Raw genomic sequence first — 26,952 nt, forward strand, 5'->3', positions numbered from 1 at the left:
TGAGGTGAGGATGGATGCTGGGGCAGGAGAGGACCCAAGGTGAGTGTGGCCTCAAGCTGTGGAGATCTTTCCCTGTCTCTGGAGTTTGAGGAAAATCTTAATTCTTCAGCATAGTTCTGGTGTTTCAGCTCTTTCTCAGACTGAGGGAGTGGAGCAGTGGAGCCCAAGGAAAGGCATCCAGTGCAAAATCTAGTGTTTATTTGGGGGGTGGGGCTGGGGGTCACAGTAAACCCAAGTAGGGGAGTAGAGAAGTTAGAAGGGAAGGTGGCCTAAAAAGAGTGCATTATTATTTGATTACACTGTGGGTGGATAGAGCTTAATCCTGCTGAGAAGCAGTGGGGGCAGTGAGCACAACTCACCCCCAGGGGGAGGGAGCGGGGGTATGTGTGCACCAGATCCCATTGGGCATTAGTTGAGGGCTGCTCCCAGGGGACACTGGTACCCCAGCACTTCTGGCCGGTCTCGTGTGTGGACAGACTTCCGATACCAGGAAAAGCCCTCAGGAGGAGACCCACAGAGGTGGCAGTTGGAAGCTGGGCTTGAGAACAATGAGATTTTAAAGGCTCAGTGGTAGACTTTGTGCTTAACAAGCACAAGGTCCTGGGTTCAATCCCCAGTGCTTCCATTAAAACAAACAAACAAGCAAACAAACAAACAAATAAATTAAAAGCCAAATTTAGGGATCATGAGTGGGAAACCCTTTTTTAGTGGTTGATTTAAATGTCTCTTAACCTTCTAGGATTAGAGAATGTCCTTTAATAAGGCCAGAGAATTATTTTTACAGCCAGCTTCAGAGTCCTCTGGAGTTCTTCTGATCACAGTGACCATATTCTGTATCTTCTACCAAGTTTGTCTTTCAATTACTTTGTCTTATTGTTCCCGGAAGCCTTTGCATGCTTGTGACTCTGTATTCCCATTTTTGTTTGGAAGAGTATGATTGTTGTCATAAACTACAGGTTACTGCTGTTTCTGGCTCTCCCCCTACTGTGGGAGGAGTTACAAGGTGCACTTTTCTCCACATCATGGTGCAGGGGAGTGGTAGTAATCAGTGATGTCCATATGGTCACTAGAGAAGAAATCTCCATTTTGATCCAAAACTTGCAGTATCTTTTTTTAAAATTTTATTCTCAATTGAAGTGTAGTTGATTTACAGTGTTAATTTCAGCTGTACAGCAAAGTGATTCAGTCATACATACATATATATATTTCAGATTCTTTTCCACTGTGTGTTATTACAAGAAATTGACTATAGTTCCCTGTGCTAGACAGTAGTTTCTTGTTGTTTATCTATTTTATATATAGTAATGTGTGTATCAAAATTGCAGTTTCTTGAAATTAGGGAACATATGGTTTCCTAAATGAAACAGTGGCTTAAAAGTGTCATTCAAGCTCAGTTGTTTTTATTTGTTTTGAATTTTAGGGAGCAAGAGGATTTTCTGGAGAAAAGGTGAGTGGTCTTCCTTATTCTCAAACTGGGGGTGGCTTCTTTGGGAAACACAACATCAAGTTCACTGATTTTTTCCTTTGCTTGAGTAATCAGCAAAGGGGCTTAATACTTGGGGATAGATGTGTCAGGTGGTGTTAACAGCCAAACTGTCATGCTAATGAATGGCTGTCTGTAAGGTAAGTATTTCAGGTTTGAATCTGGATCTATAAGATAAATTTCAAGCCTTGCTGACTACAATGATGGAGCCACAAGATTATCATGTTTATCTGAAAGAGTTGGTCCTGAATTCAAGGTGTGTTCAGGAGGGTTTGGTCACGTGAGGTATCACGTGGGAGAGGGATGCAGGACAGGGCTGGTAAGGTGCTGGTGCAGCAGGGAGTGACTTTACATCCAGATTCAGAAGCCAAGTACCCATTTGCCCATTCATTCATTCATTCATTCAACAAACATGTATTAGGTACCTGCTATGTTCCCCGCATTATCCTAGGGAATGAATACCAAGTGATGAATGGATCAGACAAGGGCTGATGGATCTCATTTATCAGGTCTCCTGGGACCACTATGTCCTGTGCCAAATGTAGCACGGGATTTAGTCCTAGAGTTTCCTATGTGTATTTTCATTCACTAAAATCAGCTGTCCTTTGGCTAAAACAAAAATGCCTGAAACTTGATTTCCTCATGTGGCCAGTAGGAGTACATCGACCACCCCACGTGTGTAAAATGCATTTTATTCTGCTTGCAACACTCTGAATCTTTTTGTTTTTTCTTCAGAAGATGCTTTATAATAAATAGATTCTCTGTCCTTTTGAGTTGGTTGGTAAAACAACGAGCCTGTGATTTGAAAGCGATGGAAAGCTTGATGGGGTAGCACAATGCCGTGGCCAGTTCTTACTCTTATCGTAGTCAGCCCCAGCTTTTCAGCTCTTCTCTAAAGAAGTCTTTTTTTCTTTTTTTAAGTCATAAGTCTTTCCAAATGCACACACGTCCAAACACACTCATTTAATTCCTGCTTAATCTGTGATCTTTGGAGTTTCCATTATGCAGATGAATTCAGGCATGTTTACCAGTCTTTTTATTTACTTATTTATTTTGTTGGGGGAGGATAGATAGGGGTGTTTATTTATTCATTTATTTTTCTAATGAAGGTACTGGGATTGAACCCAGGACCTCGTGCATGCTTGGGCATGCCCTCTACCACTGAGCTATACCCTCCTCTCTTTGCCAGTCTTTTTACATTAAAAAAAAAAAAAGGTCAGTGACACAAGGACCATCGTAGACAACCAGTGAGAAATGTTTCATTCGGTCCGGTGAGAGTTACCATGCTTGTCCCAGTGTAAAACTTTAAAAGGAAGCCTTTCTATCCATTCAAAATATGAATTTCTTTTTTTCTTCTATTTTTCTTTAGCATCTGAAACTGTCAGGAAAAACAGTATATATTGCTAATATCCATTTCAGGAAGAAAATAATCACTGCTTTTTACAGCAAGCTTTATTTTTATTTATTTTTTTATTTTTTTTAACATTTTTTTTAATACTTGAATGCCGAATATAAGTGTTGTTTGGAAGACCTAGATTCTTCTACCTTCTGAGAATAATATTAGCAAGGAAATTAACATGCAAGCAGTAACCAGGGATACCTGGTCCTCTGGTCCCTAATGTCCTCATCTTCCTTTGCTCCACAGGGCAGCCCTGGTGAGGAGGGTCTTGACGGCTTGGATGGAGAACAGGTACAGACAGTTTCTCATTCTATTTCCCCAGCTCTCCCCACCCTCATGAGTTTGCAATTAATACTCTCCATGTTTCTCACAACTAGTCTGGAAATTTAAATAAACATGCGTGCTCACCAATGTCTAAAGTTAATTTATGTGTTTGTTCTTGTGTTCAAAAGACAAGGAACCTATAAACTTAGCTCTCATATCACATGTTGCTGTCGGAGTTTTATTTTCACCTTTTACTTTTGTTAATTCTAGTAACTGGACATTGTTATAATGATTGCTTTATTTAATCAGTACTTACCTAGCTTTACCATCGCATTTATTAGTCACTGATGCCTTCAAAGGAACGTGAAAAGATCATATGCTTCTTTTGCCTAAAATACAACTTGTAGATATTTTTCTTTGATGAAGGTTGTAAATGCTCCTTGTTTTTTTTTACTCTGACAATTTCATGATTTCACCATTTTTCTTGAAAGATCACTCTTGGGTATACAATTATTTTCTCTCAGCACTTTGGAAATTAATTTCATCCTCTCCTGGCTGACTTTCATCTTTGCTCTTAAGAAGTTATCCATCAAGGAACTGTTGTCCCTTTGTTAGCAATCTTTGAAAAAAATCTCAGGCTGCTTTACAGCTTTCCTTTGTTTCTCGTTTTCTGCAGTTTCAATATGGTGTTCTAGGCATGAATTTCTTCTCACGTATCCTATTTGGGACTTAGTAAGCTTTTGAATCGGAGCATTTGTGTCTCCAGGTTTTGGAAAATCCTTAGCAGATGATCATTTTGAAATTTTAATCTTTCCCACTTTCTCTCGTATCTCCTTCTGGAAGTCTAATTAGAAATTTGGAGACCTTCTCACTTTATCCTCAATGTCTCTTAGCCTTTCTTTCATATTTTCTATTTCTTTATCTTTCTGTGCTGCATTCGGAATAACTTCTTCAGTTTCTAGTTCACCAATCCTTATGTTAAATGTTTAATGTGCCATTAACCTGCTAATTGGAGTTTTGATTTCATTTATTCTAATTTCACTTCAAGAAGTTATGTTTGATTCTTTCTCAAATCTGCTTGCCCCCCACCCTTTTTTAAAATATAGATGCTTTTTTTTCCTTAGCTCATTTTTTGAGTTATTTAAATGATTAAAGATATTTATTTTACATTGTGATAATTCCAAAATCTATAGTCATTATAAGTCTAATTTGTTGTCTGTTGGATCTGCTGGCTTCTCCCTCATGGTGTCTACCTCCTATGTGTTGTAACTTTTGATTGACACTCATTTTTGATGGAACTTTATCTGTGAGAAGCCACTGAGTGGAGGTTGTTTGCTTCTGCCACATACTTGGTGGCACTGCCTCCTGGGACCACTTTAAAATGAGTGATCACCTTGTGGGTTTTCACACCACACATGTCCAGAGTGATCAGGAGTCCTCCGGCAGCCAATAGCTGTGACTCTTCTAGATTCCTGCTTTCTCTTTGTCTAAACTCTAAGCATCTCTCTTTTTCTTTATCAGCTCATGGATGCATGTAAGATGTAATTTAATTTGTTATTTGGATTTTAAATTGTTTTTTGAAGGGAAGATTGTTCAGGGCATATAGTCTGCCACATAGTCAGATTTAGAACTTTCTACTCTTGGCTAGAATGTGAAACTATGTGAAAAAATTTCCTGGTGTGTGTGACTTATGTAATACAGATTCTTTTTGTATTTCTTTGTTTTTTTCTAGGGTGATCGTGGAGTCCCAGGGTCATCTGGAGGAAAAGGAAATGGGAAATCGGGTAAAGTGTGAGAAGATTCTTCTCCCACATCTCTCAGATTCCTGCTGCAGAAACTGACCTGGATAGCTTATTTCTAAGCTCTGGGAAAGCGTCGTCTGGTAGCACTAGTACTGGGTTGGGAGTGAAAGGGTGATAAATATTAGATTAGTCTTTGGAACTTCTACTTAAGGCTTGACTCTGCTGATAGTGAAATGGGTCATGGGAACCAGCTTACTTAACTTTTTGTGCTTTATCATGGGCATCATTCCCTTTTGCTCAAGCTTTTCATGGCTTCCTGTCACCAGTGATGTAGTCTGACACGCAAGGCCTTTCAACCACATTCTTCACTAATCTCAGTCCAAAAGTGTCCTTCCCAGTCAAACTGGGCTCCTCACTGTCCCCTGGAGATTCCTTCTGCATGCCAAGCTCTGTGTCTCACCCTCACTCAGTACTTCATCCAGGAACGCCTTTCCCCTGCATCCATCTTCAGTGTTTACTTGAACCTCACCTTTCCTTCAGTTTCCACCTCCTCTCTTTCATCCTAATGATGCCCTCCTTGACCATGTCAGTCTGTAGTGACCTCCCCCTTCTCTGCATCTCCCAGTGTCCATTGTTTGGACTATCTGCTTGACTGCGACTGTGCACTGTGCTGGTCACTCTCTCCATGTGAGGGAGGGCAGGTTCCTGGTGTATGTACTGCAACTCCCCCTTCCTGTGCCCAGGCAGACATTACTTATCAATTTCCCTTCCCATGCCCATGTAGACATTACTAACTGATGATGGATTCCAGCCTGAAGGATCCAACTTGACACAGCACTGTAATCAGCTTCTGTTGATTCACTGGATTAGATAAAGAGGGTTAAATTTATTTACGTATGTTTCTATTACCCCTATGGAATTAGAGCAATGTTTTTACCCTTAGGCGTGGATTGATTTCCTGATACATGAAACAGAGAGTCGCAAGACATGACTCTTTATTGAGGTTTAATTTCCAACCTGCAGTTTGTGGGTCAGATTTTGGAGAAGGTGGAGCACACTACATTCCCTTCAAGACTGGAGAGCCTTCAGTTTCCACCAAAATTAGTTGAACTCAGTAAACGCCTGTCAAGTGCTTCCTAGCTGTAGGGCATTTTGGCGGACACAGAGAAGGGTTCAGAAGTAAATGAGTCAAGGTTGACCAATAAAGAGCTGGTTTGCTGGTGCAGGAGATAAGATTTGTACAGGAATAACTCTAATACAAGATAGGATAAGAAAAAGGCTGTAAGAATGGTACAAATAAAGAATCAATGGGAGCCCAGTGACTTGGAGAGGAATCTCAGGTAGAGTGGCCTTTCTCCATCCAATCAGTCAACAAAATTCACTGAGCATGTATTGTAATTTAGGGAAGACTGTAGAATGGGGACCAAAATAGGCATAAGTTCTGTTTCTCAGGATTTGCCTCTATGGGGTGAAACGGATATTAATGAAATAATCATGGAAATAGGTGTAAGATTACTGCTGAGATAAGTACATGAAAGGCAAGGAAATGGCACTGGGATCTGATCCAGCCTGCGCAGTCAGGAAGGCTTCAGTGAGGGAGTAATGATGGAATGAAATTTAAAAGATGGTGAGGGAGGAGGAAGGGGATGTGAGACCAGCCTTCCCTACTGAGGCCCTTTGGCATTTGAGAATGTGCTCAGGGTGGAGAAGACTCAGGCATTCCCAGGGAACACAGGAAATCAAGACATTCTCCACTGAGACTTCTGTGAGAGACACACACACACACACACAGTATTCCAGGTTAAGAAAAAGAAAAGGCTTAGATTAAAAGAACTCAGAGTGGTTTTGGACAAACAAAGATTCCACTTCAACAGAAGTGGAGGGTGAGATCAAAAGTATAAAGAGTGGGAGGACAGTCTGGAAGGGCAAGTTGGAACCGGTTTAATGCCATGTTTTAAGGGTTTTGTTCTTTTCTGCTGAGTCACCAGGTGCTGTTGAAAGTTTCTAAGCAAGTAAGACATGTGTTCAAAGCTACAGATTTGGAAGATTACTCTGGAAGCCAGTGTCTGGGTCAGAAAAAGGAAGGACTATATGTTGGACAAAACATAATAGGCACCATATGTCAGGCCCTGTACTCAGCATTTTAATTTACTATTCCATTGAGTCCCTGTAACAGCCCTATAAGATAAGTATGTCTATTTCACCGATGAGAAAATTGTTTTGAACTGAGAAGTCAAAGAAATTTGCCTTGGTTGTCAATTAAACAGCAGGATTAAAATTTAGAATTAACTAATTCCTTCTTACCATTGTATCAGACCGGGGAAGACGTGAAGAAAGGTCTCCAGTGACATTATGAGGTGACTTCGTGTGGAAACCAGAGAACATCCCATTTCCTGTGTGTCTGAGAGTCAGATTTCAGAGGGGGCCCCACTTTACTATTCTCAGGGCGTGGTGTGTACCCTCCAGAACCAGGTACATAACATCATCCGAGGAAGGCTCCTGCATGGGGGGGCTCTCCCCAATTCTGTGATTCTGTAGGAACTATGGCACAGAGGTGGTACCACTAACAGCAAGGTTTAACAAACATTTTTTTTATTGAATTGTAGTTGACTTACAATGTTAGCTTTAAGAGTACAGCAAAGTGATTCATTTGTACATATGCATACACATATATTTTTTTCTTTTTATATTCTTTTCCATTATATGTTATTACAGGGTATTGAATGTAGTTTCCTGTGCTATACAGTAGGACCTTGTGTTTATCTATTTTAGATACAGTCATGTGTATCTAACAGCAGGTTTTAAGAGAAGCAACCATTTGCTTTTCATGTCATAGTCTAATGGCAAGTTCCTCCACCTCTCTGGTTCCCTGCCTGTAGCAGTCAGGAGCTCCAGAAGCATTTCTCTCTCTTTTCTTCTCTTTTTCATAAGATCTTGCGCTGCTAGTACTGATGGAGAAAGCCTTCTTTTCCTTACGTGTATTTCTGTGTAGGAGCATCAGGAAGTTGTGAAAAGATCCAGGGTATTGGTGGTAGGGGGACAGGGTCTGACTTCTCTGAGCCTCAGTTTCCTCATATGTAGCAGGTTAATTCTTGAATTGTGAGGCAATGCACATATAGGGCCAAGTGTATCCCAGATTTCCAATAAAAGTATGTTCTTTTCTGTGTCTCAACCTCATCTCTTTGGCAGCTAATGCTTTAAAGTTCACGTACTACATTGCTCTTTTAATTTGAATCTCATTTGCCATTTCCCTTTAGGCAATAGATGAGTTTAAAAAGTGACACTTTTTAAAAATTTGATTTAAGGGCTTGCCTGGGCCACCTGGATGACCTGGTGAGCATGGAGAGGAGAGGGGAGATTTTGTGAGTAGTGGGGCTTCAGGGATTTCTGCTGCTCTAATCCAGGGACTGTGAATTGTTTGCTTGGGCACAAAGGCAGAGGACAATGAATAATTCATTAATGAGGCATCTGTTCAGCCTGTCTTAGTATTGTGACCAATAGGGGATTTGAAAGGAAGTCCATCTTATACAACGTTTGGGCTCTTAAAGTGTTTAGAATTTTAACTGCACTGGGTATTTGGAATACTGAGCAGGCTCAGACAACTGAAAGGGTCCACTTTGGTGCCTTTTCTTTTTTAATAATCATAATTTTCCTACCCATTTGAGCTAAGCAACCTTTTATTTTCCCAGGGAGATCCTGGAATTCATAGATTCACCCAAGGCCCCAAGGGGGAAAAAGGGAGGCATGGACACTAGGTAAGAAGGTCTCCCTCCCTTTGGGGATACTGGTGCCCTGGGAGCAGATGCTGGCTGGGGCAGGAGTCGTGGGCATTCAGGTTGGATCAGCAGAGAAAACCACAGTGAAAATGTATGGTCTCCACTGTCCATGGGAACAGGAGCTCTGAATGCTAATCTCTACTTATATCCTTGTCCTAGCATTTTTGTCTCCTGGTTTATTATTATTTTTTTGTACAGATCTTACCTCCCACAGCATTAGTAATTTACTTTACCTCTTTTGTCCTTGGTTTCCTCATCTCCGAATTGAAAATATGGGACTCAATGATGCCTAAGCCCTTTCAGTTTTAAAATTCTCCAATTTTATAATGATGCCTCGATTTAAAAAATGCTCAGGGTCATCACCCCGCTGGCTTGCTTTCTGTCATGGCAACTGTCAATTGATGTGTATGGGGTACCATCCATTTTTAAAGAGAAGATCTTTGTCTAGTTCTAAATACTAGAAGCATTGTGATAAGAGTCATCACAGAAGGAAAAAGACTTGCTATCTTGACAGAGACCAATTTGTTGAAAGGTATTTTTAGATTTTTACTCCCAAGACATTAAAATGCAAGATTCTGAATAATGACTGAAATAACCCAGGTACCTCCATCCACAGAGTTCATCCTTCCCAGTTTCCAGGAATGGGGTGTGCATAGCAAAATGTTCACAACTCTAGAGGAACTTCCATTTGCTTAGAACTCCTATTTGCATCCTTTGACAAAAACCTTAGGACATCCATTCTCCTTCATGAATTTTGGCTAGTTCGCAACCATTTTATATACGCCCAGGTTCTGAATAAAGTCCAGTTTGTAACAAGATCATTATTACACAGCTATGTGAGAAAATCGTCATGACTTGCTGCAAGAATTTCTCATCCTGTTGTCGATTACAGTTGTTTTGGACCAACTGTGAGGATTTTCTTTGGTGAGTTGAGATCAGAGAGCCATGTGAATTGCCTCAATCAGCTATGGGATTGAGCTAAGGGAACAGCAGGGCAGCCACCCTGAACCCATCCCGGCCCCAGTTTCCTCATCCGCAGGGTGGGACTAGTAGAGAAACCATTTCAAAGTTTCCAGGAGTCAGTGGTTATCATGGCAAGAAAGGTCTTGATCTGTATCAGCTGTGATTTGCTCATGGTTTCACTGCTGGAAAGGAACTGAGGTCTCTAGACAAACTGTCTGCTGCTGCATCCGTCTCGGCACCGGGGGGACCCTCCTGCTCACAGCTTTCCGAGGTGTCCGAGGTGTCCATCGCTGACTTTAGCTAAAGGGTTAACCTTGAACACCGGATGCCTGAATTGTGCGTACAGGCAAAAAGGTACCTGAAACAGCGCCACGTCATGCTGCATTTTCCTTTCCTGTGCTCGCTACTCCCATGCTGAGCTCAAAGAAGGCTCCTAACTAAGGGTTCTTTGCGTAGATTTGGATGATGGAAGTCACTCCTGCCAGTTACACAAGCCTGCAGCTGGTGCATGCTGACGGCCTAGCCTGTTAGGTGCTTTGAGATGAGAGCCCCCTAGGGGTCAGTCTTTCCTCGGTTTTACCAAAGAGCAGATTGACTGTAACCTGGTTGGAGAAGGGGCCCTGATGAAGCCGTCTTTCAAACCACAGAGGAACTTTATTCTATGCCTAGAATTTGGGGAAGGGATGGGAAACCAGTGACGGCTTCACACTTCCGGGAGAATGAAAAGCAATACAACCTTTGTGGAAGGCAATCAGTCAACATATGTCAGTTAGAACGGCTGTTTTTTGTTTGTGTTTTTTAATATGCAAGTGACAGAAAGCCTGACTGGCAGGCTTTAGCTGATAAATGTGTTTGATAATCCAGGTGGGGGCAGGTTTGGTACATGAGCTCAGCGGTGTATCAAAACCCAGTGATGTCATCAAAACCCAGTGATGTCATCAGGGGCTCAGCTCCTTCTTTCCAGGGTGCCATCTGCAGTGTGGTTCTTGGGCTGGGCATTAAGGATTTCATCTCCACTGTTACATGAAATGGCAGCAGGAGAGGGGCTTGCCTTCATCAGGGCACTCCCAGCAATACTCTGTTTATAGCTCATTTGGCTCATTGGCTGGGTCCTGGGCTCCCCACCCACCCTCACCCCATTTTAAGAGCACCAGAGAAAGCACGTCTCTGACAGAAGAGATGAGATTGTCATGATTGACTTAGACCTGTTGTAAGTCAGCCCTTAGAGTGGGGCATGTTGTTGCACCAAACAAAACTGAGATTTTTGTCAGCAAGGAAGAAAGGGGAGGGTTTGTTGCATGGTCGCCAACTGTGCCTGCCATGACTTAACATGTGCACGTCCTTTGACCCAGTCTTCCCAGCTCTAAAAATTTATCCAGAAACATATCATGGATCAAACAAGGTTTTAACTCCAAAGATGGTCAAGGTGATGATTTTTAATCACTGCAAAGCCTACGTGTTCAATGAAAAGGGATTGTTCGTATAAATGATGGTGTACCAACACGATAAAATATTATTAAGCCATGAAAAATAATTTAGAAGACTATTTCTAACAAGGAAAACATTCATGGTATGATATTAAGTGAAAAAAACCAGATTACAAAACTCTGTACTCCACAAGGGGTCCAAATGGGTAGAAGATACCCGTATCTATTTTTCCTAGAAGGATAAACAGCCAGAAGTGCATTTATTTTCTTTAACCTTGTTCTCTGAATTGTTGAAATAGTATGTGATGAACCTGTTCTACATTTTACCTCAACTTTTTATTTTGAAAAATTTGAAACCTGCAAAAAAATTTGTAGTTTCAAGACAAGTGTAATGGACACCAATTGTTACCACTGACCCCGCTTTTCGTCTCTCTGTACAAATACATGGGTAATATATGTACATATCTTGCTGAGTCATTTGAGGACTAATTGGAACAAAGGCATTCTCCTATACAAGCAAAATACAGTCATCACATTTGAAAAATTTTTGTATCAATGCAAAATGTTTTTCTAATATACAGCCCACATTCAGATTTCCACACTTGCCTCAATAATGCCCTTTACAACTATTTTTATTGTTGTCCCGGGACCCAGTCAAGGATTATGTGGTGCATTTCATTGTCTTGGTCACAACCATTGCCCAGTTATTTGTTTGTTCACATGACATTGATGATCTAGACCAGTACACCAGCATCCCTCAATTAGAATTTACCTGATTGTTTCCTCATGGCTAGATTCAGGTTAGCATTTGTGAAAGGAGATTAATCAATGCTGGACCGTTCTCAGTCACCAGGTGGGACACTGCCAGTCTCCCTCATTATTGGTGCATTAATTTTGTCATCTGATTAAGATGGTGTCCACCAGATTCATCCACTGTGAACATACTTTTCCCTCTGTCCAGTGATTAATTTGGAAGATGACACCCTGAGACTGCATAGTTCTTATTTACCAACCATCTTTTACCCAATGATTCTAGCATCTGCCCAAATAATTTCTTTACTATGTTGGCTGCAAATAAATTACTTACTGTTGAAATGAGAAAATGATAACCATTTTAAGAAAGAATCTTTATTACATCTGGACAAATTGTGAGTGTTTTACCTAAAGCCTTCTCCCTCATAAAATCTACTTCACTGTAAAAATTCCGATTATAAAAGTAACACCACAGATATTTGAGAGTACAGAAATGTAAAATGTAGAGAAAAAAATTCAGGAGTTCCAGTGACTAAGAAAACCATCAGCTTACTAGACCTTCCTAACTTGTTGATGGCAAAGTTACTCTCCCTGAGACATTCAGATGAGGATCCCATGAGCTTATTAAGAAATGTTCTACAACAATATAAAAAATGAGGAATCACCATTTTGTCTTTCTCCTTATCTGGATAAATTATTTACTTACAAAATTTAGCATACTTGGAAAGAACAACATGATAGCACAATTTTTTTCTACTTTATAAACTTCTGATAAATATAGTTTTTGATTGTTTTTATGTGATTACAAAAGCATTTCTACCATAATGTAATTAACACATCTCTCACTTCATGGAATATTTAGATTGTATCAGAATTTGATCTGTTGTAAATAACAGAAGAATAGCTTTGCACAAATTGTTTTTGTTTCTGTATTAAAATTTTTTTTTAATTGAAGTACAGTCAGTTACAATGTATTGATTTCTGGTGTACATCATCATGTCCCAGTCATGTATATATATACACATATATTCATTTTCATATGTCTTTCATTAAAGGTTATTACAAGGTATTGAATACAGTTCCCTGTGCTGTACAGCAGAAACTTGTTTTTTACTCTATTTTCATATATGGTGGTTAACCTTTGCAAATCTCAAACTCCCAAATTTATCCCTTCCCACCCTCTTTCCCCCATTAATCATAAAATTGTTTACTATGTCTGTGAATCTGTTTCTGTTTTGTATGTTTCTGTATTTCATATTCTTTGCCAATTTATGGATTCTTACTGAGTTAGCATGCAACTTCACTGAGTAATTATCTAAAATATCCCTATTTGGGACCCAAGATGTTTTTTTCCATTCTCCTGAAATGTGGACTCAGTTTGGTTTTCTCTGGACACCACTTATTTTCCCACTTCAGACCTTAAATAGGTGAGAGCTCTAGGAAGTGTCCCCATCATGACTGAATAGCCTCCCCTTGCACCGTCTGGTCTACCCATCACTCCACATGTGCAGAGACCAGTCTTCTGTTTCCTTTTGCACATTTTTCAAGTATTAAACCTGGCTTCTTGGCAAGTACATATGACTACTGTCCCAGCATGGTGAACCCTTGCTGGATATTGTTCAGCAAACAAACAATCTAGGGAGAAAATGCCCACAATGTGGATATTTCAGAACACCAAATTAAATCCACTTGCTTCTAGAGGAATGCTGACCAACAAAATTTTCTAGATCACAGAACTGTTCTGTATCTGTACTGTCCAATATGGTAGCCACCAGCCACCTGTGGTTATTGAACACTTGAAATGTACCTACTATAACTAAGGAACTAAATTTTATATTTAACTTACTTTAGGTTAATTTAAATTTAAGAGCCACAGGCTAGTTAGTGGTTTCTGTGTGGGACAGCCCATATCTAGAGGGTAAACTCGGAAATGTGTGGCTATCTAAACCAATCACTTTACCTCTTTCTTGTCAGGGAAGTTCTAATATTGATGGACCTCACGGGGGAACAGGAAGTGTTGGCCCTCAGGTAGGTATAGCCACTTGTTGGATGTATTTTATCTGCTTTTGTGGGAGAGAGAGAGAGGCTGGGGTGAAAACTGGCTTGTTTCCTTCTCTAAGGTCTCCACTTTCCTTCTATCCTTAGGGTCCAAGAGGAAGACAAGGTCTGCCAGGATTGAAGGTCAGTGTTTTCTGGAAAGAGTTACTTCTTATTCCACACATATGGCTTCTGTAAATAGTTCTGTCTGGGGTCAAGGCAGGTGTTGGTTGGGCTGATGGAGGCTGCGTGATCCCTGAGAGGTTTCCATGGAGAAGGGAAAGTTTATATGGTTCCTCTCTGCTCCCTCCCCAACCTGCTGTAACAGTTCACCTAGATTGAAAATAAGCTAACATCTTAAAGAATTGCTTTTACCTCTGAAATAGTGACTTTTTCATTTAAAGAAGTGGGACTTACTACAGGTGCATAAGGGGGTCTCATAGTCACTAAATAAAGAGAAAAGACCAAGCGGTTACAATTTCCGAAGAAGGGTTGGTGGGTGTTATCTGAGGGTGGGGTGGGGCATCTCTGTAGGGGAATCATATTTTACAAAGCATTTGTCTAGCACTTTATTTATATGACCTCATGTAACCTTTCTACAACCCCAGGAGTTATGAGCATCATTGGTTACTTTTTATGGATAAGAGAGGAAATAAAGGTTTAGCAAAGTGAAGTTAGTTGTCAGAGACCACATAGCTAATAAGTAAGTGGTGGAGACAGGATTCAAATCCAAAGATCAAGATGCTCTTGGAAATTTTTGTTCAAAACGAGAGTTACGTGGACTCCTCTCTAATGTGGTTTGGTCCTGCTCTGCTGGTATTTTTTTCCCCCTAGCATTCTCAGGATTTAGGGGTGGAGGAGAGGTCAGAGACTGACTTATGTCATTTCTGAGCCTGGGAATGGCTGAGTGTATGTGTGTGTGTGTGTGTGATGGGTGGGCAGTGACCTCCTCAGAACAAAAGAAGGTGAGACTCCTGTGTCTTCAAACTAAACATGTTGGAAAAGCATGGCTACTGAGAAATTTCAAGTCTCAAAAATGCAAACAATCTTTGTTGACACTAAGTAAAATATGACTTCTCATAAAATGTTGAGGCTTGAAATAGATTCTTATGCTTTTAATTCAGTTTGAACATTTGTGAAATAATGTCTTGAACTATCATTGTAGCCTATTGTTTTTAGCCCCCAAAAGGCAGAAAGAAATAGACTACAACTTGACTAGGCTAAGTTCTGGAGAAATTAAATGGCTCAGTGGAAAGAATTTCTTACTCTTGAATTATTTAATATTTTTGCAATCCTGTGTGTGGTTTATCTAACTAGCCATCGGCAGTGGGTCCTCTGCCCAGTTGGGTCTTGGTTATTTTTGGTTTGTTAAACTGAACTCCGTCTCCTATGTCTTTCCTTTTTATTTAATTTGAACCAGAGCTCAGCCTGTGCATAAATTTAAAGTCAGATTGCTTACTTTGCTATTTCTTTGTTTTCCATTTTGAATGTTTTTCTATTGAATTCTTCTGATGGAGAACAAAGATTTTTCTTAACCTGTCCATCTCTTCCATACACTTCCCCTCAACTCATCCTTATAATACACTTATTTTCTCTACTTTTGGTCAAATCAATTCATCATTCAGATGATGACTGATAAACATCACAAATGGCTGTAAGTGATATTTATCCGTCACTTTTGTATTCCTTGAGTCACCCTCTCTCCCCAGGTGCCTATTACTAGTTAATCATAAAGCTTTTCCACAAAACTGCTAACCTCCCAATATATTCTAACATGTGAGGTTTATTTTTCTTAGTTTCCTCCTTCCTGAGCCCTCTGTCCTCCTGCTCTAATCCGGGCTGATTGCTCTCTGGGCCTCTGCACTGTTGTCTTCTGGGGACAGACTTTGAACAACAATCTTTCATTTTGGGAGCTGGGAAAAATGTGTGACCATGGCCATCTTTAATAGAAAACCTCTCCCTTTAATGCATCATAATCTTGATGAATCCCTGTACTTTTTGCTCTTTTCAAGAATCACTGTAGTTGTTTGTTGTTGTTTCTATTCAAGTTTGAGTTTTTAATAAGAGGAAAATTTATAATTACTTGCAGGTTCTAGAGTGAACTAGGTTTATCCAACAAGTCAGTGGTTTGCTAGTTAACCCAGTGTTGGAGCCGTGGTCATAGGACTCATTTAAGTTTTGAGGCTGTAACTTGCTAAAGATCAGTCAGTATTATTGGGAAAATGTGGCTTAAAGAGGTGCTGAACTCCAGATTACAGTATCCCTTGACCTTGGGAAATTATTGGGTATAAATTAGATGTGCTGGTTTTTGCAAGGTGCATAATAAAATGAAATTTTAAATAAGATCTTATTTATGGAAAAGATTGTACTATGGCAAACAAATCAATGCACAGATTATTTGGCAATAAGGGAAAACTTTTTGTTACTTAAGATAAAATTAAGAATATCATTAATTTTTTAAATGTGCACAAACCCACCGCCCTCCTGCAATTATTTTCCTGTTTGTATGTTTCCTTTATTTGCATACATAATAAAGAGCTGTTTTTAATGTATATACTAGTTTATATTCTGCTTTTCTATGTTTCCAAATCTTACTAGTATCACTTTAATGCATTATATTCTACTCTGTTGAAGAACAGTGATTTACTAAACCATTCTAATGTTGAACATTTAGATAATTTCTATTTGTTTAAATATAACAGTGATGAAAAGAAAAAGCTGTATTACAGGGCTTTTGTTCTGTTCTTGCTTTTCTTTGCTGTAATGATTTCCCTAGTATAAATGTGAAAGAGTCTGAACTTTGCTGTACAGAGCCGCATCATTTTCCAATCTGTTGTACTACAAATGTCACTAATGTGATGAGCAAATTGGCCCACATCTTCCAAACGATTTCAAAATGTCTAGCTACATGCCTTTTAAAATGTGACTCACACTTACGAATCTAGAAATCAACTCTTGAAGAATAGAACAATTTAACAGGAATGATTAGTAGGAGAGCTTCCCATTTATCTGAATGGTTTAAAAAACTTAAGAAGCACAAGTCTTTGATCCACGTATTGCTTTGTTCTGAGCTTAGGGTTTCTTGTCTTTGCAAATCTACAACTAATCAGTAGCCTGGTCAACAGTGAGCAGTGTGAAAAAGAAGGCAGCACTGGTCACAAAACAGGTATTGTCCTCAATCTTGGAATATGTATCTTCTCTGTAGAAATGGAAATATTAATTTGAGGGAGGAATTAAATCAGTTACCAGATGAATTATTTTAATAGCTCACCCTGTGCCTAGAGAGCTAGCTCAGTGCTGTAGGGATCTGTAGGATTTTAAAGCCAGTTTTCTGCTATTTCTTTGTGTGCTGTGTGTGCCTTTGTCCCCAAATGCCACACTTGCTGCTGTGCTTGACATTCTGAGTTTCCTCACAGGGGATAAAGGTCCTTAACACCAGGGACCATCTAGCCCTTAAAAGGGATGGATGGGCTTTTAGGAACTGTTATTGTGTAAATTGGGGGTTTGGGTTATTTAAACAAAGTGCTTTTATATTTAAACAACTAGCTGTTTGGAAGGAGACTGGAAAAGACAATAAGAATGTCCTAAGCAAATAAGTGGGACCCCCCTCACACACCTCCTCCCTGATTCTGTGTCCTAAGAGGACTGAGCGCAGACCTTCAGATTATTTTGCCTTTCTCTTGTGGCTTTCAAGTGACCTCTTGCAGGGAAGGCTGCCTTCAACAGGAACACTGAAGATGCCTGGAGAACTCACTGAGTTTTCTTCCTTTCGACAGGGTATGGGGTGGAGAATCCAGCGAACAAGGTTACCCAGGAGAGCTTGGCCATCCAGGCTCACAGGTTGTATCAGTGAACTTGCTTTTAGTGCTCAGCAATATTCGTTTGAAATTTTACCTTCTCTGATAGGAATTTAACATGTATTGGAATGTTCTACGATGCTCCCTGCCAGGGCCTCCCTAAGCAAAATATGTAGCGTCTTTTCTGGGGAGGTTAAATGCCGATGGCTAGTATTTATTGAGCTTTTGTTGTGTCCTAGATACGGCCCTAGACACTTATCTTAACTCATTTAAGCCTTCAGTGGGGAGGTTTTATCTTCCTCGTTTTAGAGGGGAGAAATGGCGGGGGAGGGGGGCGGGCTGGAAAAGTGAGGTAAACTGGCCAAGCTCGCACAGCTAGGAAGTGATGGAGGCCAGGTTCAGGCGCAGGCAGTCTAGTTATGAAGCCTGTGCTCTGAATTACTGCCTCTGAAGCTGTGAGTGCAAATTACTCAAATAGGATTTAATTCTTTAAAATTGGAATCAATTTGGCAGGAAAAATCAGCAGAGTGTTTACTGAGTAGCCAGTATACACAGGGCACTTTGCAAACAGGCTGGGTCGTTTAGACCATGAAGGCCAGGGTCTCACCCTGAAGGATTCAGTCCGGTGGGGCCTTGTAAACTATGGAGTGATAACCAGTTCCTTTGAAATCTCCTAAGCATAACCCAAATCTGTCATTCTGTAAACCATTCTGGGACACTTTCTACATTTTTTTAAACCACATTATTTCCAAGTACCCTTAAAAGGAAAAACTTTGTAACAACAAATTTTACTAATGCATTGAATCGTTCTCCGTAACGTTAAAAATCCTATGAGTGTCAGATGGTCATTTAAGAAAGTTTCTGCTGTTTTGGCACTTGACAAAGGTACTGAAGAAAGAGCTGGATCAAATCAGAGTGTAATTAGAGATGCGATTGTATTTATTTTATGGTAGAAAATAGTGTCCACAACCTAGGGGGAAAGAGCTGAGAGATACTTACGGCTTTCCTCTTGAACACTGGCTCAATTCAAATTCAACTGTGGACCCCCCCACCACTGTTGTGTCCTGGGTTTCTCCTTTGGGTTCACTTTATTGTATGGCTGAACACAGGAGAGCAAGTCATGTCGTGAACCATGAGGGAGATAATCGGTAAAAGCTCCCCTGGATTCTCACCTTCCCACTACGGATGGTATGGGATGGTGATTAAAAAACCTCACCCAGGGATGGAGAAGCCCGGTCAGTCCTTCACAGAGGAAAGCATCTCTCAGAAAAGTGGGAGAAAATCTAAAGTGGCAGAAAAAGTCAGTAAAGTAAGTAAAGTAAAATAGATCGGGGAGAAAATGAACACCCCCTAGCAAGGTGCACAGTGAGATTAGCCCACTTTTCCATGTGTTTGGGCTCTTGATAACATCAGAATGTGAACGCTTGTCCTTAGCCTTTATGTGGAGAAAGAAAAGGTTGATTTCTCAAAGGAGATCAATTTCCTGACAGCTTTTCTCATTCCCCTTTTAGGATTTAAAATTAGTTGGGTGAATTAAAACACGGAAGCAATTGTTAGTGTTTGTCAGATTCAGCTGGAGAGGAGGTTAAAAATATAGATACTGAGGACTCGTGTCCTGATGGAGGGAGTTTGGAGGGAGTGGGTGCTTCAGGGTGATGAGGCTGCTTGATTCAAGTGTGATGAATGAGATCATGGTGGGTCAGAGCACCTTCATTTGTGCCTCCATCAGCATCCAAGATGGTCTTGTGGTACATGGAAAAGAAATAGCTCAATAAAAATTGGTTGAATTTAAATTTCATCTGTGGACCAGGGACCAAGAGGAAGGCAAGGACCGCCAGGAACTTTGGGAGAAAAAGGCTCACTGGGTGCTCAGGTAGGTTTGAGACACTGACAGCTACAACATAGCTGCTCATTACCAAGGGCCGGTTCATGCACCTGCATGTTCCTGGGCAAACAACATAAGGCTACCCCATTTGTTCTGGGATCTGTGGGCATCAGGAATTTCTAAAAAGAGCTGTTTCAAGGAAGTAGCCCTTGATCACCAGCTCCGTCCCCCTTCTACTCTAGGTGTTTGGGGGATATACTGACTAATGAGATTGGGCTTGAGGCTCAAAGGTGTGTGACACAGGCTTATCCTTATGTAGAGTTCAAGAGAAAAACAGTAGTGTAAAGGGGTGTAAATGACTAACGTCTTCCTCAAAATCATATAAGGAAGCATTACTTAAAATCACCCTACTTTTATAGAGATGAGGAAACTGAGGCTCAAAGAGATGAAATGACTCTTCATCTGGATCGTTTAAGTGGCTGAACTTGGCCTCCAATTCGGGTCTTTCTTTCTGGAGCCTGATGAGAGCCTCGCCCACTCTGTTTCCAGGGGCTCGTGGAAGGGTCAGATCAGATGGAGGCAGGCAATCAGGCGCGGCAAAGGAGTATTTGAGAGAGCTTGAAACACCTGAGCAGCATGATGTAAGTCAGGGGTTAGAGTACCTGGAGACTCAAACAGCAGCTCCAAGAAGGCCTGAGCCACCTCTCTCTTGTTCGGGAAATGTCTAGCCTCATAACCGATGGTATTGTTTTCATTCTCATTTGATCGTATTTTTAATTCAGAGTGACTAAAAGTCCAGGCATTTGTCTTCCTAATCTCTTAGCCAGATGGTGTTCTTCCCCTCTGGTAGCCAGATCCTCCCTCCCATTCTTGATATGTGGGGGAGGTGACTTCTTGCTCAGAACACTCTGCTCCTCCGCCCCAAGCCCCCAGCTCAGAGGCTACATGTGTATATGTTGCACTTTGGAAGATGAAATTAATTGTCTAAAACATTACGGATAATTTGGGTTGTGGTGTCATTACAGGGGAATGCTGGGCTTCCAGGGCCAAATGGTTCCAAAGGAAAAGACGGACCAAGAGGAATGAAGGTAAGTGTCACAAAACACACCTTTCCTTGACTGCAGCTTGGGGTCTCTTCTATGAATTATGAGATCATTTCTGGCATGAGTGTCTGATGTCATTGGTAACGATACTGACTGTCCATTACCTCACAGCTGGATAGGTGGATATAGACAAGGGAAGATGTATAGACAAGACATACAGAAAGATGGACAGATAGAGGGTTACATAGATTAGTAGACAAGGACACATCAATAGATAGATAAACATAAGGACTCAAATATAGAGTCATACACGCACCCCTAGAGAAAGCCATGGTAATGTGAAATTTTGTAACTGGCACTGCGTACCTGGGCTTGCTAATTTTCAGCACCAAAATCTTTCCTAGATTTGCTAGTTACCTGTATTTAACAAAGTCTAGAGGAAGATACTGACCTTAGACTGTAGGATGATGCCAATAGGACTTCAAAAGAGTGACTGCAACATATCTGAGGAAAATGACATAACATTGCATGAACTCACAGCAGAAAATTAATTTTGTGTTTACTTTTCATCATACAAGGAAGAACGTGGTATTCCAGGAGAAAGAGGACCACTGGGTCAACAAGGACCAAGAGGGCAACCTGTAAGCCTTCAGTCTTTGTTTTGGATTCCTGATCGAATTTTTTGTTGTTTGTTCTTGCTTCACACAAAATTCTAATATTCTTGATGAATATTTGGGGTTACAAATATGTGACCATCACTAGAGCTGTTGTGAATCCACTCAGTCCAGAGACTCCCAAACTCCTCAGATTAATAAAGAATCCAAAGATGCTTTGGAATTTATCCTGCCTTCTCGCATGTTGTCGAAGAGGGAAGTTCCAAGGACCCTCTTCTCTTTGGAAGACCAAGATGTCTTAGGAGCATTTGAGCCTTTAGGAATACGGAAATGTTCAAGGAAACAATATTTTTCCCCCAGAGAAATAAATAAGACAGCCAATCAGAGTTGCAGACTTAAATTTTAAGAGTCTTTGGAGACCAAGGATGGTCTGCAGGCTATGCATTTTTACCTTAGTCATCTCTCCAAACACGAGAGTAAGTTAGTTATTTCATGACTCTTTCCAATTTGCTGCCTCACGGGAATTAGCTTTATGATAGGGCATAATGTTGTCTTTCCTGCAGCTCACATTTCTGAGATTTCTTTCATTAGGGAGGACCTGCTGTTGTTCTGCACTCAGCACTGAAATTGCATCTGTTGTTAGCAACGAGAGGAAACAAAAAACAGGCCTAAGAAACTTAAACTTTAATGCAGAAAGGGAAAGAAAAGAATGAAAGAATGGGATTACTATCAAGTGTGGCAAATAACGTTTAGCATCTATACTCAACTCAGATGATGACCTTAATACTGTTAAACTTTATAAAGAATCCTGATTTAAAACAATGCAAACTTCTGTGTCCTGACCTCTCCCTGGGCCAGACAAACTGAGCAGCAATGCCTTTCTTGAAGGTGTCACATCAGAGGGGACATCTCCAAAATGCTCGGTTTGGGCACCTGGGGCTGCCAGTGCTGGGGACACGGCATGTGAGAGAGAAGCTGGAATAACAGCAACTGAATCTCATTTGCATCCTTTCCCCCCTGCAAATAATTTATTTTGGGCCATTTTCTTTATCTTGTTTTCTTTCTTTTCTAATAGTTCACATTTTCCTCCTTTAGTTATAGCACTGATTTTTATGGCTTAAAATTTTAAAATCTTTCTTCTCAGTTGACCTACTTGATGTAGGTGCCATCTTTGTCCATTTGGCAAAAAATATCTCAAAGGTTTCTGAATTCACCCTTTATTATGAAATGCTCACTGTCTGTATGTTCGGATGCTAAGGATCCCAGCAGTATGATCAACGTTTTCATAATTATGAACATCACCACATTGACTTCCCTCCCCACTGCCTCCACTGTCAACAACACCATCATCACCATCACCACTACCACCGTGAACCATCTGCACCTCCACCACCACCATCACCACCACCATTAACCCCCCACCAGCATCACTGTTACTACGGCCACTGTGAGCAGCAGAATCAGGGCCACTTAACAAGTACTGTCTGTGTGCCTGGCATCATGCTTTCCATGCACAATCTCACTTAATCTTTCCCCAAACCCTGATACTTAGATGATATTATTATCCCCAATTAACAGATGAGGACACTGAAACTTACAGTGGTTGAGTAACTTGCCCAAGGTCACTTCTGTAATCAGTGTTGGAAGTGGAATAAAAATTCAGGTCTGTCTGGGTTTATATCATAAGCACTTATTCACTAAATGACATTACCTCTATCCTTTCCCCTCCAAATTTGTCTTCATACCTAGAGATCTATCAGCTTGCGAGCTTCTTCCTTTGTTACTTTATCCTACAAAGAAAGCAGGTTTAGCTCGAGGGGAACTTTTGTGCAATGATTTGGCTTCCTGCAACCAAGGTAGCCTCTTGCTGAGGTCAGAATCTTGCTGAAGATGGGGTTAAAAATTAAAGCACACACCCACACAAGCTTACTTATCTCATGGTCTTTCAAAGTTTTAAACCCTTATCACCTCCTAACCCTAGGAAGGCAGTCTAAAGTTTATCCTACAAAGGTGGGATAAACCTCCGCCAAGCCCATTCTGCCTCCCCTGCCTCTTTGTGCTGCTGATTTATCTGTGTTCAGATGATTTTATTGACCAATTATTGATCTGGATGACTCTACGATTCATTGTGTATTATTTTCTTAGGGTCTTTCTGGCCCAGATGGATATGGACGTCCAGGAAGAAAAGGAACAAAGGTGAGGGTTACCTTTCAGAGAATTCTCAACCAAGGACCAGAGTTTTTATTTTATTTTACTAGAATAAGGGTTATTACCCAAGCATATGCCGGAAATCATTTCTATAGGTTGTTTATGACATTTCATAGCTGCCATAGTTCCCTCCTTAAAAAATAAAAGCTGATTTTATTTCTCCCTTATTTAAAAGCCAAACTCCTTACCTCATCTTCCATCTGTGCCGGATGGTCCCACCCCAGCTCCGGGTGTGCCAGACCTTTTGTCCGTGTCTTACCTTTGCAAATACTCTTGCTTCTCTTTGAGATGTCCCTCCCCATTTCCCTCTTCTGGACAATTTGGACTCCTTTTCTGAGACCACCGTCTTCTCCATGTGGATGCCCCACTGAGTTTCCCCAGACAGAATGCATGGTGCTCCTAAATGCACAATGCAGTGTTCCTAAATAAAGCACCTCGCTCCTTCATCTCAGGGAGTGGAGACTCCATCCTGCCAGTTACTCAAGACAGATGCTTCTGTCGTCTTAAATAAGTCTCTTTCTCTTACCCGCTGCACTTAATCCATCAACAAATGGTGAGTCTGTCTTCACAGTCTGTCCACCATTGCACCACATCTCACCACCGCCATTGCCACCCTCTGAGTCAAGCCAATGTGATTTTCCACCTGGATTAAGGCAACAGCCACCGACCTTTTCCCCCTGCTTCTGCCCCCACCTCCTATGGTGAGCTCTCCTTGCAGGAACCAGAGCCATCCTTTAAACATGTCAGATCCTGTCTCTCTTTTACTCGAAGCCTGGCTGTGGCTTCTGATGTCACTCAGAGTTGCCCCACTGTTAGATGGCCTACAAGACTCCACGTCAGCTGGCCCCTCCGTGAGCTCTCTGACTTCGTTGCCTCCTGCCCCTCCCCTGCCCCTCATTCTGCTTCACTGCTCCTCCAGCACAGCACACGCTCACACCCTTGTTCACAGTCTTCACATCCTCTCTCCTCCCCCGGGATGCTCTTCTTCCCAGATATCTGCTTGGCTTGCTTCTTCAGTTCATGCTGGTCTTTACCCAAATGCCACCTTTACAAAAAGCTTTTACCTGACCTCCTTATATAAAATAGTTACCTCCCTTGCCCCTACCCGTGTCATTCTTTATTCCTTAGTCCTTTTTCTTGAATAGCATTGAGCTCCCCCTGACAGACTGTGCATTTCTTCCTCACTAGCAGGTCGGTTCCCTGATAGCAGGGTCTTTGGTCTGTTCACCACTGACTTCCTAGTGCCGAGAGGAGTGTCTGGCACAGAGTAGGTGCTAAGTGAATATTTGTTGAGTGAATACTTGCTTTGTAGTCCGTCTTTGGTCTGACAGTGAGCACCTGCCTCCCAGCAATCGGTGTGGTGGCCCTTCCCTTCCCTTTGGTTTCCATTGGATCATCCATCTGGTTATTTAAACCTGTAGATTAAAAAATGCTTAAGAGGAAAGTTTCATTATCAAGGAGGGAGGAAGAATTTGTAAAACTCAATTACATTGGATAATTGAAATACAATATGTCCATTTGGGAGTAACTCAAGAAAACATTTGCGTGATAATTTTTTTTTTTCTGGTGCCTATTTTGAGTCTATTTCCAATGATAGCTTCTTCTCCCTCCCCCCCACCAAGGAATGTCAAAGAAAGATCTTAATCACATGACACTAAATAAGACCTTATCTCATTTCTGACACTAGGGTGAACCTGGGTTTCCTGGCTACCCTGGTGCACAAGTAAGAAGATATCTTTAAGTACCTGGCACTCCAGTATGCAGAATGTGTCATTTGTTTGCACTTGTTATTTTTCTTTACACTCAAGGTCCTACTTTTGATTCTTTTAAGGGAGAAGATGGTGATCCAGGCCCCCAAGGAGAAAAGGGGGCAAAAGGAATCAGAGGGAAGAAGGTAAGAACCAAGGGAATGTCCCCAAATCCACAGAAGGTCACATCATGACACTTTCCTCACAGGAATGTACTTCCACTGGGTTAATGGACTTCTTAGCAGGAAGCCTGTGTCCTCCTCAGGATATCCTGCACCTTCCTTGGTCACTCCCTACTTAGTCCTGCTGTCCTTCATCTTCTGAATGCAAGTGCAGCTCACCAAACCATAACGACAGGAAATTGAAGTTGGAGGTTCAGTTATGCAATATCAACCTTAAAAAACCAAAGTTGGGGGCACCGCTGTCTTTGGTAAATCTGAACATCATTTGGAAGGGTATTGCTTTAACAGCAAGGCAAGCATTACCATTTCTGTAAGATTCGTCCAAGGATTAGACTCTTCCAGGTTAGACTGTCAAGAATGTGGCTGCCATCTTGGTGGACTCTGAGTCATGTTTTCACTGTGCTTTTTAGAGAATCTACCAGGAAAAGCCCATTCTGTTAGGTTCAGAAGAGTCAGTCTTAAAGAGCCGCAATCATTAGCAGCCCTTTTTGGGAAGGGTAACCCTGTGGATATCTAGAACTTTGGTTGTTTAGCTGATAAACATTAGAGAGGAAGGCCTTCTGGGAAAAGGCCATGGACTAGTGTTCAGGGCAGAAAAGGGGAATGGAAAGAGGATGTGTACCCTCTGGGCACTCAGTAATTGATGTTTTTATACCCTGGCAAGGACATAAAGAAAAATCTGATCTACGCCTAACTTGGCTTGCTGCTGGCTAGGATTAGCCTGCTCCCTGCTCGGAAGGACTTCTCTCTCTTGTTTAAAATTAAAAAAAAGATAAAGCACCAATTACATGCAGATCACACTGTATCCATTCAAATACCTGTAAGACGGGCAGTGAGTCGGTGGTTAGCATATACTTTTTCTTAGACACTGAAGACCTGAAGGCAATTGGGGAGTTTCTTTTCTCCTGATGCCTGGCCCTCAATACACATTTCCTGCATTCTTTTAATTACATGACCTGGAGCCTCAGCGGAGGATTGAGAAGTGATTTAAAACTGTTCGGATGTGTGTGCGTGCGTGCGTGTGTGTACACCTGTTGCCAGGGGTCAGGTATGTAGGGGGATTGAGAAGGTTCCCTCAAAGAGACCCCCTTCTCTTTCTAGCCTCTGAGTCTCACTCTACTGATCATGGTTCATAAATTGGCTGGTCCATAGCAGCCTCGCTGGACCTTAGATATATGACACCTTGGAATCCCAGAGCGGGTCTGTTGGTTTTAATCACGTTGTGTTCACGGTGGGGGCAGCGGCTTATTCCTCTGGTTTTGCTCCTTTTTAGGGGAATGCTGGACTTCCTGGGTTTGTTGGACCTCCAGGAGACCCAGGCCCTCCAGGACCAGTGGTAACGTGGACTTCTCCTTTCATTTATTTTCAACCTTTCTGTAAAAACAAATAAGGATTTGACAAGAGGCATCTCTAAGAAGAAATGAACATTTCAAATGCACAGTTGGAGCAACATAGGGGGTGGGTCAGATTTGCTTTAGAGGACATTAGCCTCAAGTCCTTACACAGTATGGTACTTATTAAGTATAGATATTTTGACTTAATGTGGGGAAGATTTTAGAGTGGCTGGAGATTTATTTATTTTTAAATTTATTGAATTGCAGTTGATTTACACTGTTGGGTGGAGATTTATGAATCTGTCTAAATACACAAAAAACAATTTGTAAAACTCACCGGAGAGTGAGTTTATCCAT

The 26,952-nt window shown here is 41.2% G+C and overlaps 1 protein-coding gene across 1 annotated transcript in view; it reads left to right on the forward strand.

Annotated features, from left to right (window-relative positions):
• LOC140694942 (uncharacterized) overlaps nt 1–26,952 on the forward strand; it is a 32,657-nt gene continuing 5,705 nt past the window's right edge. Inside the window, exons 1-13 of the mRNA XM_072957936.1 lie at nt 1–39; nt 1,421–1,447; nt 3,129–3,173; nt 4,879–4,930; nt 13,782–13,835; nt 13,953–13,988; nt 17,621–17,684; nt 19,452–19,514; nt 20,016–20,107; nt 20,492–20,554; nt 23,269–23,319; nt 25,163–25,225; nt 26,535–26,597. Of these exons, the coding sequence (XP_072814037.1) occupies nt 11–39; nt 1,421–1,447; nt 3,129–3,173; nt 4,879–4,930; nt 13,782–13,835; nt 13,953–13,988; nt 17,621–17,684; nt 19,452–19,514; nt 20,016–20,107; nt 20,492–20,554; nt 23,269–23,319; nt 25,163–25,225; nt 26,535–26,597 (702 nt within the window). The 5' untranslated portion in view covers nt 1–10. The remainder of the gene's footprint in view (nt 40–1,420; nt 1,448–3,128; nt 3,174–4,878; nt 4,931–13,781; nt 13,836–13,952; nt 13,989–17,620; nt 17,685–19,451; nt 19,515–20,015; nt 20,108–20,491; nt 20,555–23,268; nt 23,320–25,162; nt 25,226–26,534; nt 26,598–26,952) is intronic.

The sequence above is a fragment of the Vicugna pacos genome, unplaced genomic scaffold (genome assembly GCF_048564905.1).
Source record: "Vicugna pacos unplaced genomic scaffold, VicPac4 scaffold_113, whole genome shotgun sequence".
NCBI classification, from domain to species: Eukaryota; Metazoa; Chordata; class Mammalia; order Artiodactyla; family Camelidae; genus Vicugna; species Vicugna pacos.